General features: G+C 47.9%; 5 protein-coding genes across 5 annotated transcripts; 3 read left to right on the top strand and 2 right to left on the bottom strand.

The window, feature by feature from the left end:
- Positions 1 to 808: 808 nt before the first annotated feature.
- On the top strand, positions 809 to 3,559 carry F4812DRAFT_352676 (uncharacterized protein). The gene is made up of 2 exons (XM_047931742.1): positions 809 to 1,918; positions 1,969 to 3,559. Exons 1-2 carry the CDS (start codon positions 1,155 to 1,157, stop codon positions 3,173 to 3,175), a joined length of 1,971 nt encoding a protein of 656 aa, XP_047791263.1. The 5' UTR covers positions 809 to 1,154; the 3' UTR covers positions 3,176 to 3,559.
- A 48-nt stretch (positions 3,560 to 3,607) lies between these two features.
- Positions 3,608 to 8,529, bottom strand: F4812DRAFT_352689 (uncharacterized protein). The gene is made up of 2 exons (XM_047931743.1): positions 7,916 to 8,529; positions 3,608 to 7,818 (listed from the first exon to the last, which is right to left on the bottom strand). The coding sequence occupies exons 1-2, from the start codon at positions 8,334 to 8,336 to the stop codon at positions 3,944 to 3,946; spliced, it is 4,296 nt and encodes a 1,431-aa protein (XP_047791262.1). The 5' UTR covers positions 8,337 to 8,529; the 3' UTR covers positions 3,608 to 3,943.
- Positions 8,530 to 9,726: 1,197 nt separating this feature from the next.
- Positions 9,727 to 11,849, top strand: F4812DRAFT_425277 (uncharacterized protein). The gene has a single exon (XM_047933911.1). It carries the CDS (start codon positions 10,049 to 10,051, stop codon positions 11,801 to 11,803), a length of 1,755 nt encoding a protein of 584 aa, XP_047791261.1. The 5' UTR covers positions 9,727 to 10,048; the 3' UTR covers positions 11,804 to 11,849.
- Positions 11,850 to 13,121, bottom strand: F4812DRAFT_425275 (membrane-associated proteins in eicosanoid and glutathione metabolism). The gene is made up of 2 exons (XM_047933910.1): positions 12,811 to 13,121; positions 11,850 to 12,743 (listed from the first exon to the last, which is right to left on the bottom strand). The coding sequence occupies exons 1-2, from the start codon at positions 12,846 to 12,848 to the stop codon at positions 12,329 to 12,331; spliced, it is 453 nt and encodes a 150-aa protein (XP_047791260.1). The 5' UTR covers positions 12,849 to 13,121; the 3' UTR covers positions 11,850 to 12,328.
- Positions 13,122 to 13,541: 420 nt separating this feature from the next.
- Positions 13,542 to 16,910, top strand: F4812DRAFT_425268 (Adaptor protein complex AP-1 gamma subunit). Its single transcript, XM_047933909.1, has 5 exons — positions 13,542 to 13,763; positions 13,880 to 14,003; positions 14,078 to 14,266; positions 14,335 to 16,420; positions 16,494 to 16,910. Exons 1-5 carry the CDS (start codon positions 13,754 to 13,756, stop codon positions 16,578 to 16,580), a joined length of 2,496 nt encoding a protein of 831 aa, XP_047791259.1. The 5' UTR covers positions 13,542 to 13,753; the 3' UTR covers positions 16,581 to 16,910.
- The last annotated feature ends 13 nt before the right edge of the window (positions 16,911 to 16,923 follow it).

Here is a 16,923-nt window from a genome sequence, read left to right as displayed (position 1 = left end):
AAGCTATCATTTCACCTTCCAATCCCAATGCTCGACCAGCTCAGGGTCGCGTGCCACAGATATTTGTGAGATCTGCTCCTCGGATTGCATCACTGTGGTTCCTACGGGCTCATAACTGCACAAAGGTCACAATACGATTGCGTATCCCGGTGTTCATGCGCTACTTTTTTTTTTTTTTTTTTTTTTTCGTTTCTCTTGAGTTGACCGCCTCTTCGTATGGCGGTATCGAAGAGAAAATGACATCGTTGTCATCCGCTATGAGGGAAAAAGAAAAAGTCAATATCTTGGACGGGTCTGAAGCCCTGTGCCACTATCTGATACTACCATCCCCGCGAGGTAGAAACAAAGGCTAGTAGGACATTCATCCCGAAGCAATCCATAACTTGTCCTCCTCATCGGCGTTCGAGCTTAGGCCAAGGGAGGCCCAGCAAGTCAAATTACAACCAATTACAGGACAATACGTCGGCGTGCATAAACTTCAAAAAGATGGGCGAGAACTATAAGGGAGAAGAGGTGAGTTGTACGGAATAGAACTAGGCGTATCAAAATGTTCACGTCGTTTATGGCGCTTATGCATTCTTATTGGAAAAGAAGAAAATAAAAATAATATAAAAAAAGAAGAAGAGGTGAATAAGGATAAGGAATCAGAAAACGATCTTATTAGCTGCTTGCTTGATCTGAAAGTTGTAGGTAGGCAATTTCTTAATAAGTCATTTCTTGATAAGATAAGATAAATACCCTAGCTCATATATTTTCCATCCCACAAATTATGAGAGAGGCTACCTAACCTAATGTTAGTTACCTATAAGCTGTAAAGAAGTGGGTATACGTACCTAGGTGGAAATACACTGTAGGGAAGCTACTCAAAGGTATCTAGCCACCCAAATTTGCCCATAAAGTACATGTATCTTATATTCGAGTGAAGGCCCAAGGGTGCTTGAGGTACCCGTGCTAAACCCCACCGCCGTCCAGACTTGGGAACATCCAACTACATCCCACTTCCACTTACATAGTACACATTATACGTATACCACAACGCAACGTATGTCGCTTCGCCTAGACAATAATCAACGACCACACATCACTGCAGCCTTTAGATTATTGTTTACGACCTTATAATCTAAAGGCTAGCTACCGCAGCTTCCTCTTCGGCCATGGCGAATGCCGCTGCTAAGCTCACCTCCCTCTTGCGAGCCTCGACCATCCAAGACCACGATGAAGTCTTGGAAGCTGCCAATGCATCCATAAAAGCCTCTAAAAAGGATATCGAAGCCCAGCGCACACGTGTCATTGCCCTTTTAAAGCTAGATCGCTTCGAAGACGCCCTCCGAGCCATAGCCGAAGGCGGGGATGAATTAGAGAAAGAATGCGTTTTTGAGAAGTCTTATGCTCTTTACAAATCCGGCCAGCTTGAAGACGCTGCAAAAACACTCGAGAAAGCTCCCCCATCCTCCAAGTCCTCCCGTCCCTTTCGCCATCTGGCCGCTCAGATCGCCTACCGCGCCGAGAAATTTCCGGATGCAGCAGATGCCTACCGCCATCTTCTAGAAGAACAAAGAGGCCTAGCCGGTGAAGAAAACGATTTGAATATTAATCTTCTCGCTACGAACGCCCAGCTAGAATGGAATGGACTAGGTCATCTACTAAGGGAGCAAGAGAGACAACCCTCGCGTGACCATCTCGAGGCTTTTGAGACGGCGTACAATGCTGCATGTACGTGTATCGCCAGGGGCGACTTGAACCGCGCATCTGTCTTCCTCAAGCGAGCGCAGGATTTATGCGAAGCTAGCGAGGATATATCTGCGGACGAGAAGAAGACCGAACTGCTACCTATTATGGTACAACAAGCCTACGTTCTCACCAGGTTAGGCAAGGAAGCAGAGGCGGCAGCTTTGCATAAATCCATTGTGATATCCGAGTGAGTAAGCTACAGGTCTCAATTGATGTTTGTATTCTAACCTCGGGCAGGATTCCGGAGGCGTCAACAAGAGCAGTCGCACAGAATAACCAGATCGCCATCGGAGCTGCAGGAAGGAATCCCTTCCTTACACAGCGCATTTTCCAGTCGGTCACTAAACTCTCTGGAAGTGATAAGCTCTTCGCTTACCAGACATCTATTTTGAAACAAAATGAATATGCTATAGATCTGCAGGCGCAAAAGTTTGATGGTATTGAGTCTTCTACCTCAAAAAGAGTCCTACAAAGCCCATCTCCCACAAGCTCCGTGGAAATTGCAGGCCTCGGAGTCATTAACGCGGCCGCTCATACCCGTCTGCAGACCGGCGACGAGTCTCTAAAACAAATTCTGCATCTCCTTGAGAAACGCCCGACAGACATCGGCCTTCTATTAACCATCATTCAATTATATGTACAATTAAAGAAACCTGGCCCAGCATTAAGTCTCTTGGAAGCTTTTCTCAAGCGCCTTGAAACAGCATTAACTCCCGACTTTGAGGATGTACGCTTCGCACCCGGTCTGGTCGCGGTGACCGTGGCCCTGTATCGGCTCCAAGGACGCCAGAACTCTATACGCACAGAATTAGCAAGAGCATCCACACACTGGCGCTCAAAATCAAAAGATTCTGCTTCTTCTCTTCTCCGCGAAGCCGGTATTGAGCTCCTCAAGTCTTCTAATCGTGAGGACATCGCATTGGCAGGAGAGTCATTCGAAACTTTAGTCGTTCAATCTGAAAAAGACTTGATCGCAGTCGCTGGCTTCGTAGCCTCCTTCGCAAACGAGGACTACGCCAAAATTGAGCGGTATCTGCCGAGCCTAACTCCAGTCGAGCGTCTCACAGCCGGCGCAAACGCCGCCGCTCTAGTCGCTGCGGGCGTAGCTTCGATTCCCACGCCGACTGCGCCCACGAGCAAGAAGCGCCCCGCGGAGCACGAGCCGGAAAAACCAGCATCCGCCAAGCGCCGGCGCAAGAAGCGGCTACCCAAAAACTACGAGGAAGGCAAGCTCCCCGATCCGGAGAGGTGGCTCCCTCTGCGCGACCGCAGCACGTACAGACCCAAGGGCAAGAAAGGCCGCAAGCGGGCCCAGGAGTCCACACAGGGCGGCGTTGTCAAGGAGGAGGAGACGCTTGAGCTGGTCGGCGGCGCGGGGGCCGTGAAGGTGGAAAAGGCGTCCGCGGTGCAAGGGGGAAAGAAGAAGAAAAAGGGCAAGAAATAGGTTAGGGGTATTGTAGGAAAAGGGAAGGAAAGTAAAAATCAGGATATTTAGCATGATCGAATACAATGCCACCACGTGTCTTGGAATAAGAGACATGAAAATGACAAAACGCTTCTTTCCATATGATATTGGTTGCTGTGAACACTACTTCTTAGTCAGTAATAGGCACTCCGTACTCGGATTTGGGGAATAATTATAAAAATTATGTATTCTATCTCGAGAAGTAGTATATTCACATAGCAGAAAGGCGCATAAGACGTCATTAACAAAGGGCGAAATTTATAAAGGAGTGCTGCTAGAAGTCCATGTATATACAGTAATTACCGTAACGCGTATACTCCGCTCCGTCTCCATCCAGGACTCTCCAGCGAAGTAACCTGGTGTTGTAAATACCGGCAGGGGGAGGTGTTATTTTGTTTGTTGATTTGTTTGTTTGTTTCGGATCGGATGCTCTTTGCCCTCTCTGTCTTTCGTCGGAAGCACTGATGCCCCCTTTTCTCTATCAGTACATACAACACACGTTTATTAGATTGTTGTTGTCATCTCTCTTTTTTTTTTTTTCAAGCGCTTGTAGTTCGAGAGCGTGTGTAGCCGTTTCCCGTTCGCCTTGTCCTGTTATGAATCCGAACCCTCTATAAACTCCTATGCAATGGTGGTTATTAAAACCGTTCCCCGTCAGAACCAAAACAACACAACGCAACAAGTACCACGGCATTTATGGTTTGTAACCACGTTAAAAAAAAAAGACAAAAAAAAGAGGAAGAAGAATTACGCGCCAACTGTCTGGATGACGGGGCTGGGTAGCTGCTCTATATCCTGGGACTCCTCCTCATCTTTTTCTCCCGCCTCTGACGCTTTCTGGGTAGGAGAAATAGGGGGCTCGGGCGTATAAAATCGAGCCTGTGATACCCGACCCTCTTCGAGACTTTCGTCTTCATCGTCTAGAGGTGGCAAAGGTGATCTTCGACCATCCGAGAAGCTTATAGCTGCGTCGCTATCTTCATCAGATGGAACTGTCAAGCCTCCTGTGACTGTGTAGCGGTGAGTCTTCGACGACGAATATTTCCGGTGCAGCTCCCGGAAAGATCGAGCAGTCGCCGTGCTAGCGCTAGCACCCGATCCTCGCCGAGCAGATCGTTCTCGAGGACTAGAGAGGACTGAGTGAAAGTCGTCATCCGTGCTTGTGAGGGAATCAAATTTGTGCTCGTCGCTTTGGTATGATTGTTTACGCTGCCTTAAGCGTTCATCAGTGGACATATTCTGCAATTCACTCCCAAAATTGACAATAGACGCCTTCTTGCCATGTACCGTAAAGCTACCGGTACCACGAGTGAGGACATCGTTCTCCCGAACTGTCTCCTCCGACATACCGCCGCTAGACGCGGAATCTTTGCCCTTCCTACTGCGATGGTGAGACAAATGACCCGTGCCGTCTCTTAATGTACGATGGAGACTACGGCGAATCTTGCTTCTTTCGAGCCCTTCTTTATCTGCCCCTGAGACGCTTGTACGTTTGGGTCGGTTCGAGCTATCCTCGTGAATCTTGCCAGAGGAAGTACGCTTGTGACCTAATGCCCGAACCGAGTCCATCTCCAGAAGGCCCGCCTCTTCGAGTATCTGCCTTTCACCTTCATCCTCTTCGGCTTGTTCATCAATGGCGTCCGTATCTTGTCCAATGACTGGGCTGGACGCTTTCCGGGATAGTGTGGCCGCAGTGGCTGGCCTCGACGAAGAGGCTACGCTTGAAACAGATGTTTTCCGAGTTTTAATATTGTCGGAACTGACTGGCGGCACATCTTGTGAAGTTTGAGCGTTGTGAAATGACGGGTCGGTGGCCGAGGTCGGAGGGGTTACAAAGTCTTCTAACGCTGGGGAGTCTCCATCTATCTGATTCACAGATTCGTCTGACTGAGATGATGAAAGCGGAGCAGGAGTTTGCGATGTCTGTTGTGTACTATGAGGACCGGATATCGACTCTTTATTTCCAGGTACCGATTTCTCAGTCGAATCAATCCCCATCATATACACCCCTAAATCGCCGTTGATCTCCTTCTCCTCTTCAAGATCTAAAGCAAGGATATCGCGGTGGCATTTTAATTTCCAGATTTCTGTTCGAGACCATTTTAGCTGCGCAATGATCTTCGCAGCGCCTCCTCGAACCTGGTCCCGGGTTTTATCCTGAATTGGAGCTAGGATTAGTAAATGCCTGGCATTCCTGAGTTGCGTCTCTAGAACTTTTTGTGCGTGCTGAAGTTTCTCGTCAGCCTCTTCAATCTTCTGACGTATAATTTCTCGACGGGCAACGAGGATGTCCCGAGCCATCTGATGGTCGATCCGACTTCGGTTGATGCTGACTTCTCCACTGGGCGTTTGAATGAGCTGAGTGGCATCCGGACTGTCCAGTCTCCTGATAGCACGTCGACCTTGACCTTCATAGTTGCCGCCTATAACTCCACGCATTCGTACACCAGACGTCCTGAATGCTGCAGCATAATTCAATTTGGCGAGCCAGTCGTTTCGATCTTCCTCGTTCTGTGCAAGCAGCACTTCCTCTAGCCCGCCATGCCTAACATACACAAAGGAGTTCTTGTGCTTTTTATAATTGGCATCCCAAAGCGCCACAGCACCATCCGTCGACATGAGAGCATCGGGCTTGAATTGTTCGAGGGGCGGGTTGAATATAAGTGGTATCCCATCATGTCCCGACTTAATATGTGTCTCGTACTGGTGCATTAGATTTTTGACCCATGCCGTATTGCGGAAGAAATATAGCTGAGCGCCGGTTAAAATGGCTCCCCATTCTTGCCAGGGCGAGCGCGCCTTCTTTCTCTTAGCATCTTTACGCCATAATAGCCCAACTTTGGTGACTTTAATATCTACAATACCCGGATGGGCTTCTTGTGGATTGTTTGCTGTCTTCTCCGTCATAAAAGCATCTGGGCGGGATCGCGCCGATACAATCTGCAGAACTCCCGTCTTGAAGAAAGTGTTCTGTAATTCTTTCAGATTGAGGTCTTTAGCTGTGCCTAGGTAACTGTAATGTTCCTCTAGTGGAATCTGGTCCTTAAGAGGTGGCCGCAGAGTATCGAGCCGGCCATCCAGGATCAACGTATAGGGATCAATTGGGTCTTTCGACCTTCGTATTGTTTCGGTGGTGGTACTATTCGGAAATGCGGGTTTCTTCTTGGATCGCATGCTACCAGATCGATCACCATTAATGGTCAGATCGTCCTCAACATGAATAAAGGGTGTGTAGCTAATATTGTCATAAAAGCATTCCAGTATATCATCGAAAATACCTTCGCCATGCGTGTTCTTCAAATAATCCGCCTTCTGCATCTTGTACTTATTGTTCTTGTTGAACACATCTGTGTGTAATATAAGGAGGGAAAAGGCTATGAAATATGCTTGGTCCGGGGTAGAATATATACCAGGGTTACATTCATGGTAACGGTTAGCGAAGGCTTGTAGGCATCGATCTATCTGCTGAGTCTCTTTAGGGAGCTCGGCCTCCATGAGAAGCTTCCGGATGGCCATGTCCATAGGCTCTTCGAAGAAACTGAATGTTCGCATGTAACTTCGTAGTACGGCCGCAGAAAAGGGATCTGTCTCCTTGGACAAGGCACTAGCGATAACACCGCGGCTAAACATCTCTTCTAGACGCGCGAGATACTTGGCGGGCGTATCATCTTCCCGGCGCTCAGGTAGCACAACCGATTCCCTATTTATTTGCAGTGAATTGTTTTTCGAAGTGGTCGAGCCTGGAGTTGCGGGAGTCAAGCTCCCGTGTCGTAAGATGTCGGTATTCTGTCGCATACGACTTAATCCTAAAAGGTCACCGAAACTTTTACGACCAGTCGAAGACGAGGTTCGCGTAGTAGCTGGACGTTGGTGTTCGTCGATAAAGTTCTCGCCGAGAGAACTCATAGTGGAAGATCGCCCTCGAAGACCTACGTGCACTCTCGTCGGGGACGACCGTCCAGATTGTCGGGAGGAAGGCCTAAATAATGCCGTAGCAGGGGACCCTGATGGTTTTCCAGATTGGGAGGGAGAAGATAACGGCGCCGATGCATCTTGTCCTAAAGACGGGCGGGATGGGTCTACTGCGAAGCTGGAAGGGCGTGATGAAGTCGAAGAACGTGAGACAGAGGAGGCCGCGCCCGATATTGCGGGCGTCTTTGATTTCTGAGGAAGATGCGCTAGAGGAAACATGGACTCTGGCTGTTTGGGTCTACGGCGAAGACGAAAGAAAGATGTAGGGTTTAAACCGGTTTGCTGCGCAGATGCAGTGTGCTCGTTAAAGCTGCCTTCTGACCTAGAAGACTCGGATAAACGATTCACAGGGGGAGTTAAAGCGCTTTGATCATCGGTAGTGTTGGTCTGCGATCTGGTCAATGTTTCAGACCTCGGGCTCTCTTCGAAAGTCACTGTCTGTTTACTCGACGATGAAGTCGTTCGTTCGTTCATGGGTTTCCTTTTATCTTTCTTGGCCGGAGGTTGAATGAATTTCGTTGTAGGTTCTTGGTCGCCTCTAGGAAGGTCGCTGGATCGGCGCATCCGCAAAGGGATTTTCATGCGTTGTTTCTTAGGTTGCATATCCATGTCCATAGTCATGGTCGGAGCTGTCATGATGATGGCAGGAGCTAAATAGGCCAGTTAGGTTGGAAAGTGAATTTCATGTCAAAGATAATGGGTAATATCGAGAAGGGAGGTTCGAGGAATAAAAAAGACATTACGTACGTTCCGGCATGGGCGGCAGCCTCTCGGCTTGCTGCTGTTGTCTTAATCGGGCCGACAATTGAGAATCGGAAGCATTGCGAAATCTCAGCATACTGAACCTACGATGTTTCGGCGATTCGTCTTGAATTGGGGGTGTCTCGGGACGACTGAAGGGATCTTCGCTTTCTCTTCCAGGAAACATGGACGTGGTAGCTGACATCGCGACGGTGTCGACGGAAGATTTGCTACCTTCGCCATTTCCAGATATACCATCTGCCGTCCCTTCTTCGTTTTCCGCCGCTCCATCGGGGCTCAAAAACGCCTCTGGCTGAGGCTTGCGCGATGACGATTTAGGGGCACTGGACGCCGAATCGACCACAATGGTGTGTCGTCTCATGTCGGTGTCACTAGCCATGACACCTCGACGGCGTAGGAAGGGCATTGCGGTAGACGACAACTCGGCGTCTGAGCAGGAAGAAGACTAGGGGTGCCGTCGGGCTTGGAACAGTGTATACGTACACGGGTATACGGCAACGATAGTAACGGGCGATGGGTGGCTGGAATAGCCGATGATCATCACGCCAAAGAGCTACTACGGCGAAGACCCATCGTCGTGAAGCACGTTGCGAAGGAGTGTAGACGACAAGTGGGTGGATAGAACGGGTGGGATAGGTGTTGAATTCCTTCACGGAGATAGAGGAATCTTTTGGAGACAGGTTATTGTCGCTAAGCTGTTGGAGCTGTCAGACTCGAGATTTACTACGGATGGGCGGCGAGTTATTTTGTCGTACGGCTATGATCGCTCGATTGGACTGTATGGAACTGGATTCGGTTGGATCGACACGATCAGTTAACCGTTCGAACCATTCATTCATTCGTTCATTCGTCCTATGAATGTCTATCAACGGGTGTAAGTTTTTTTTTTTTTTTTCAGGATCTCATCGAGATCAGAGAGGTACAGGAGAGGTACGGGGGGGTTTGGGCTGGGGACTAGGTATTCCGGTACCGTCCGTTGTACGTGGGTGATGTGTTGGTATAAGCAATAAGGTCCGTTGCCAAGTTGCTATTTCTGTAGGTCGTAGAAACAATTAAAAGTTGTTAAGGACCCCTTGAACCTCTTCAGGTTCCTCCTATCTGCCCCCCCTTCCATCCCCGCTGAGAGCCCCATGTTCCTACCTAAAAAGGCGAGGTCGGGTTAACTACACGTGTAGTTATGCACGCTATTTGTTTCGCCTAACCAATGTTCCCCGTAAGTACCCTACTTTCAATGGATACAATCTAAGGTAGGTCTGTACTATTGTAGACGTCCCGTAAGAAAAAGACCCGACAAATTGGATAAAGAGATCAACATACATACTGGCCTCCTCATATATAACTATTAGTTGGATGGTATTTTAACTAGTTAGTTGTGTAGTTGACTTCGTATTTATTAGTACCTAATATTTAATTAGGTATAACTATAGTTATTCCACTACATACCGCCCCATACAACAAAGAAAATTGCACGCTAAAAAGGTATTCTCTCTTATATACTTTAATACTTTAAATATGTTAGCTTAGGTAGCAGCAGATACTTATACCTTCCTCAAGAGGTAGGTACCTAGGTATGATGTATAATATATAGGTATAAGTTCCAATGGCTAGTGTAAATGTAACTTAATGTAACCGGCATAAAAACTCGAAGGTATATAGATGTATACTATTGTAAGGTAATCCAGATATATGAAGCATAGGTAGTTGTACCGTGTAGACATGAGGTACCTAGGTACAGTTTACCTGCATTCAATGGCTGCTTGCGTTATCCACTCCACCCCTCCCCACTCTTTTTACATCTTGAACAGTTTATCATGCACGTCTGTTAAGGACTAGAATCTTAGCCGTTACCTTAGACAAAGTCTAAATTCAAGGCAGGTAGGATTCATCCAACCCTCTCCCGCCCTGCCGCCCTGCCGCCCTCCCGCTCAGCCCGAATTCTAGGCTGCCACCAAAAGAGGCCAATGCCGGACACGTTCCGTAAGCTTCATCCCAACCTTACATACATCTAATCTTATATACATAACATTACCAATTCCACATAACCATTACCTATACGTAGGTGTTACTTTCCTATGCTCTGCGACGTAACGTCGTTTGCTATATAGGTCATTCATCATAATGAGCTTCATTTCTCTTCTTCGTTCCTCCTCCTCCTCCTCCTCTTCATCATCTTCATTATCCATATTCGTCTTTCTTTTACTCCTCTTCTCTATCCCCCACCCTTCCCATGCCACGAGCCTCCCTCGGGTCACTCCGTCCCAACTCCACAATGGCAGATCATACTTCAGCCGCCTGCTCGACATTCCATTCGGGTGGGTTTCGAAAAAGCCTAGCAAGAATTCGAACCAGAACCAGTGGTTTGTAACCCATCCGAAGCTTGTCGAGAATTTACAGAGGTATGAAAATGAGGTTGTGATACGCTTCAATGTCTCGACAGATGCAAACGAGGCTGCTTTAAGAAAGGCTATTGATCAAATGTTGCTCGATGTCTGGGACTTCACTGATAACTACACTGATATACGCATTGAAGCACGTCGTATTCGGCCATTAATGGGTATCCTGCCGCTTTCTTTACAAGATAACCATTTCATTTTAATTCCCGATCTAGCCCGCGCTGTTGCAGCTACATATCCTTCCAATGCTGCCGCACATTCCGTCACCCAATTCCTTTCGAAAGATCGAGGGATCACCCCGGCAAATGACATCCCTTTGCCTAGGAAGCAGGGTGTGGATGACGTTTTCTTTCGCGATTACCAGCCACTTTCTGTCACGTATTCGTGGCTGAAGTTGCTTGACTCGATGTTTCGTGGCCGTGGTCTCGTTCGGATGGTCAATATTGGACGATCGTACGAGGGTCGCGATATACTAGGGTTAAGGGTTGGCATATCTCGTAGTGGCCCGCCGTCGGATAGCCCAGATTCTCGCAAGGATATCATCCTTATTACCGGCGGTATTCACGCAAGAGAGTGGATATCCATAAGCACAGTAAATTACGTTGCGTGGTCCTTTATCAAGTCTGTTGACGAGGATCCCATGATAGCCAAAATTCTACAACATTTCGACATCGTTTTCATTCCTGTCCTAAATCCCGATGGGTACGAGTACACTTGGGACGCCGACCGGCTCTGGCGGAAGTCGAGACAGCGCACCAAGATGCAGTATTGCCCAGGATTCGATCTGGATCACGCATTCGGTTACCGATGGGATGGTACTCAGCACCAGAGTGAACCGTGCTCTGAGAGCTACGGTGGTGACCAACCCTTCGAGGCCGTCGAAGCCGGTGAATTAGCAGACTGGGTGAGGAATGAGACGGACAGCGGCGCCAATTTTGTGGCTTACCTAGACCTCCACTCTTATTCTCAGCAGGTCCTATATCCGTATGCCTATTCCTGTGCCATCCGCCCGCCTAACATCGAGAATTTAAGGGAAGTAGCTATGAATTTAGCTAAACACATGAGGCTTTCTAGCGGAGAAGTCTACACCACTGCGTCAGCCTGTGAAGGAGCCGTTGTAAGCGAAGACTTAGCAGGCTCCATGCGGAATACCCGGAGAGTTCGTATAGAAGCTGGCGGAGGCTCTGCCATTGATTATATTTTTCACGAATTTAGGGCTCGTTACAGCTACCAGATCAAGCTGAGAGATACGGGAAGCTATGGCTTTCTGCTCCCAAGCGAATATATCATTCCAACTGGCGAAGAGCTTTACCAAGCTATGAAATTTTTTGGGGATTATCTCCTTGGTAATAACGGTCATGAGTCATGGTCCCAATCTACCAGCCCCGACCAAAATCCGTCCGAGTCGTTTGATCAGGATGAACAAGACATGGTAGAACTTCGAAAACGACGTCGAAGACGGTGCGTCGATTGTGCATAATTTACCATAATAATTTTAAATATATCAACTCATCTACCTAGCACAAAGTTCTCAGCTTTGGGCGCCTCATTTCTTTTGCCTTACTATTTTTGGCGCTGCTCCCTGCTCTGAGCCATCCATGGTAAGAAACCCAGCTACCACGGCTTGACCTAAGCTCGCAGGCCAGTGCCCATTTACCTATCAATTAATTATCCAAATTGGATTATACTTTCGTTTTGGACATATCATTGATGAGACTAACTTTACCAAGTGGCCTGATATATGTGTTAAATATTATTCCCAAGCCGCGGCTTAGTGGCACATAATGGATTGAGCAAAATGTCTTGGCCTATGACTTATTTGCCCATCTAACGTGGAAACATTTGGGATAATAGAGTTTAATACTTGATCAGAATAGTGTAAATTTCACTTAGTTATAAGGAAATCTAGTTACTCTTTTACTTTTCCCGCGTTAATTCTATTATCTTCCCCCTCCCCTTCCCTTTTTTCTTTCTTTCTATGTTTTCGTCGTCCTAGCTCAATGCCCTAAACTTGAGGGAGCAACTTGATACTAGCGATAACGGCCATAATCTTCAACGCGTTGTCGCACAGGGCGCTGATATAGAAACCGCTGAGCCTACCCGAAGGGCCACCGGATGTGTAACCGGCGGCGTACCACGTGCGTGCAAAGACCCAACCAGCGCCGAGGGCGGCGCTTGCGGTCGGGAACCACAAGCCGGAGATAAGCAAAGCAGTGAGAAAAGACGGCTGGTGCTCGATGAAGTTGGCATGGGCGCGCTGAGCGCAGTTAAACTTGTAAGCCTTGGGGTCTTTGGCGGCCTGTTCCTGGCTAGCGTAGGGGATCGGGTAAGTTAGGCCACTGTTCTTGCGTGCTTTTGCGCTTAGTATGAAGTGGTATGTGTTGACGAAGAGCGAAGAGGCGGCAACGGTCAGGACGTAGCTAGAGATGCGGTTAGTAGCGGCGCGGGAAAGGATCTATGTTGGTGTCGGTTTGAAGGTGCGCTTACCCGTATTCGCTTGGTACTTGGAGTGCATAGGACGCCATTGTGTAATGTAGGTCGATATGTAGATATATATAAATAGGTTATTTAGATGAAATATAGAATTTATGTTGAGATTTAGAAGAAAAGTAGAGATTTATTTATCTTATATAGTGCTATTATATAGCGTTACAAACGGATGGCGGAGAAGATGGGGGGATTCCAGGTCCCTGTGTAGATCGTGAAGCTTCTGCGCAGTTCTGATAGTGCGGGAAACGGTACCTATCTAAGCTATGGACCATGTGGGTAGACCTCTTTTTTTTTTTTTTTTTTTTTTTCTTACTTCTCTACTATCAGGCCGAGACGGGGACATGCTTACACCGGCGGGTGCACTATTAACGTTGAAAAGTAACCGAGCTGAAATGATATTTATTCCTAGTAAGCTTTCCCGCGAGCCGTCGATTTATGAATTTATAATATTATGTAATTCCATTTTGAAACAGCTAAAGTTTCCAACGGTTTTGTACTTGATGCGGTTAAACATTCCCCAATGGACCCTAGGTACTACCGTACAGGAGGTAAGATATTAACCTCGTACCTCGTACCTCATCCATGTACCTAGGTACCTCTAAATATCGGATAAAATTGCTCCGGAATATCCCACTTCCAACCATCCACTGGGCATTGATGGATCCACCACAGGTTAGAAAGGCTAGGTTAGGTACCTAGGTACCTTTCTCCTGACAGCACACGGCTGATCTTCGTCTTGGTCTTGGTCTTGGTCCTTGACAAGGCAATATCGCCATAATACAGAGTTGAACAACTAAGACGATTCACAATAGGATACCGGGAATTTCTGCGAAACATTAGGTACTTGCGACTTCAATTATTCGTATTCCACGATTTCTTTCTCTGCTAAAGCTGGCTATTCTACTTCAATAGGCCCTTCCAGGGCCCGTGAAGCTTCACCATGAGTTCCTGTAAGTTTCGATATAGAAGACAGGTTTTTACACATAACCCACCAAACTCCTGAATACCCTATAACCCCATTTACAATTAATATGGTAGGTTTAACTAACTTCATTTACCCGTGTAGTGAAACAGTTTATTCGCAATGTGCGAGCAGCTAAGACCATCGCCGACGAACGAGCTGTAATCCAAAAGGAGAGCGCCGCCATCAGGGCTAGTTTTCGCGAAGAGAGCCATGACCACAACGTGAGGTGTGCATAAAGCGACACTATTCCCGCTATTCTCGAAAGCCTCGATGCATTTGCTAACTCCCGACGATCGACAGGCGGAACAACGTGGCCAAACTTTTATACCTATTCACACTGGGAGAGAGAACCCATTTCGGTCAAATAGAATGCATCAAGCTGCTCGCTTCTCCCCGGTTCGCAGACAAACGGCTTGGCCATCTGGCTACAAGTCTGTTACTAGATGAGAACCAGGAGGTACTCACACTAGTTACAAATTCGTTAAAAAAGTACATCGCTTATCCTCTCTCAACCGTCTTAGTTACGACCCCAGGCTGACATTTACTTCCTCCCCCAGTGATCTAAGCCACTCCAACCAATATGTCGTGGGTCTCGCCCTTTGTACCCTAGGAAATATCGCTTCGATCGAGATGTCTCGAGACTTGTTCCCCGAAATCGAGACTCTAATTTCGACTGCGAACCCTTATATTAGGAGAAAGGCAGCTCTGTGCGCTATGAGGATATGTCGCAAGGTTCCTGACCTACAAGAGCATTTTGTCGAGAAGGCAGCGCATTTATTGTCGGATAGGAACCATGGCGTGCTTCTTTGCGGACTTACCCTGGTTACGAGCATGTGTGAAGCAGAAGAGGAGGAAGGCGGTGACGAAGGAATCATTGATAAGTTCAAGCAATTCGTCCCAGTTCTGGTCAGGACCTTGAAGGGTCTCGCTACCTCCGGCTATGCGCCCGAACACGATGTCACTGGTATCACGGACCCCTTCCTGCAAGTCAAGATTCTCCGGCTGCTTCGAGTCCTTGTTCGTGGTGACGCCGAAGGAACTGAACAGATCAACGATATCCTCGCCCAGGTTGCTACAAATACCGATTCGTCTAAGAACGTCGGCAATTCAATCCTCTACGAGGCCGTTCGGACGATTCTCGACATTGAAGCGGACTCGGGTCTCCGAGTTCTTGGCGTGAATATTCTTGGCAAGTTCCTTTCTAACCGCGACAATAATATTAGATACGTTGCCCTCAACACATTGATCAAGGTTGTTGCTATCGAGCCAAACGCAGTCCAGCGGCACCGTAATACAATTTTGGACTGTCTACGGGATCCTGATATCAGCATTAGGCGACGCGCTCTAGACCTAAGTTTCACTTTAATTAATGAGAGCAATGTGCGAGTGCTGATTCGAGAATTGCTTGCCTTCCTCGAGGTTGCCGATAACGAATTCAAGCCCAACATGACCAGCCAAATTGGTATCGCGGCCGACCGTTACGCCCCTAATAAGCGGTGGCATGTCGATACTATGCTGCGAGTGCTGACCCTCGCGGGAAATTACGTCAAAGAGCCCATTATGGCGTCGTTCGTCCGACTCGTAGCGACAACACCAGAGCTCCAGACGTACGCCGTTCAAAAGCTATACGCAAATTTAAAGAAGGACATTACCCAGGAGAGTTTAACCCAAGCCGGCGCATGGTGTATTGGTGAATACGGAGACTCCCTGCTTAGGGGCGGACAATATGAAGAGGAGGAATTAGTTCAGGAGGTTAAAGAACACGAAATTGTCGACCTCTTCACCACCATTCTTAACAGTAGCTATGGCACCCAGGTTTCTACCGAATATATAGTCACGGCCCTGGTCAAATTAAGTACGCGTTTCTCAGATCAAACCCAGATAGAACGCATTAAACGACTATTAGAGATCCACCAGACTAGTCTGGATGTTGAGGTCCAACAAAGAGCCGTCGAATACGGTAACCTATTTGCGTACGACGATATACGTCGTGGTGTCTTAGAGAAGATGCCGCCGCCGCAGATCAAGGAGGAGTCTAGGGTACTCGGCGAAGCTGCCAAGAAACCCAAGAAGGGTGCTAACCGCAGGTCGAAGCTCATCGCCAAGCCTACAACAGATCAGGATCTATTAGATCTGATGGGAGACAGCACCACTACGCCCTTAGCCTCACCTACGAGCGGAGGCCAAAGCAATACTGATTTACTTGCCGATATCCTTGGCGGCAGCGCGACCTCACCCCAGGCTACTTCTCCGCTACCTCAACAGAGCAACACGGCATCCATTATGGATCTCTTCTCTCAAGGCTCGAATCAGAGTCCTGCGCCTGCTAGCTCGGGACTGGGCGATCTGGCATCACTCGGCACGCCCCCGCCCCAGCAAGCGGCAGCAGCTCCACCACCGGCTGGTATCCCGTGCTACAATGCAAATGGTCTCAATGTCACTCTCCAATTACAGCGTAACGCCGAGGGAATCGTGCAAGTACTAGGCCGTTTCCGGAACACATCTGGCGGCGTCCTTTCCAACGTTGGCTTGCAAGCAGCTGTACCCAAGTCGCAAAAATTGCAATTGATGAGCATTTCTAACTCCGAGATGGCGCCCGGAACCGAAGCTACCCAGATGATGCGCATCATGGGAAGCAAAGGGGTAAGTTCATATTCCAGATCATTTTTACTGCCCGCTTCCACATAAGACAATTCGCTAACAGTATATAATGCAGCCTCTCCGCTTGATGTTAAGAATTGGCTATACCCACCCGTCGGCGGGACAGGTCATGGACCAGGTGAAGTGGACGGAACCGTCTTGAGCGTTCGTTAGAAGTAGGTGTAATAAAAAGGCGTTTCGATGATTGTACTTTCATATCGTCCGTCCATACATACGCTGCGTTTCTAAGGAAATGGATGAATGAATGTATGCTGATAGAAGAGCTCATCTTGCGCTCGCGAAACATACAATTGCTACGTGACAGGTGCCCTACGACTAACAGTTGTCGGGCGATCCTTTTTTAAGTGTCAGAACTTGTCAATAGTGCAGAAAATAAGCAGGCGATGAGTCTTGAAGTATTAGATAAATGTTTTAAACCCTCTAATATTCCGTGGTTTTGCTAGATGTGCCGATATTAAACCCGATGTTATGGCTGCTGTTAAAAT

Source organism: Daldinia caldariorum (assembly GCF_022478825.1).
Source record: "Daldinia caldariorum strain CBS 122874 unplaced genomic scaffold F4812scaffold_6, whole genome shotgun sequence".
Lineage (NCBI taxonomy): Eukaryota > Fungi > Ascomycota > Sordariomycetes > Xylariales > Hypoxylaceae > Daldinia > Daldinia caldariorum.
The sequence above is the reverse complement of the archived record's forward strand: the minus strand, read 5'-3'. Positions and strand labels throughout refer to the sequence as shown.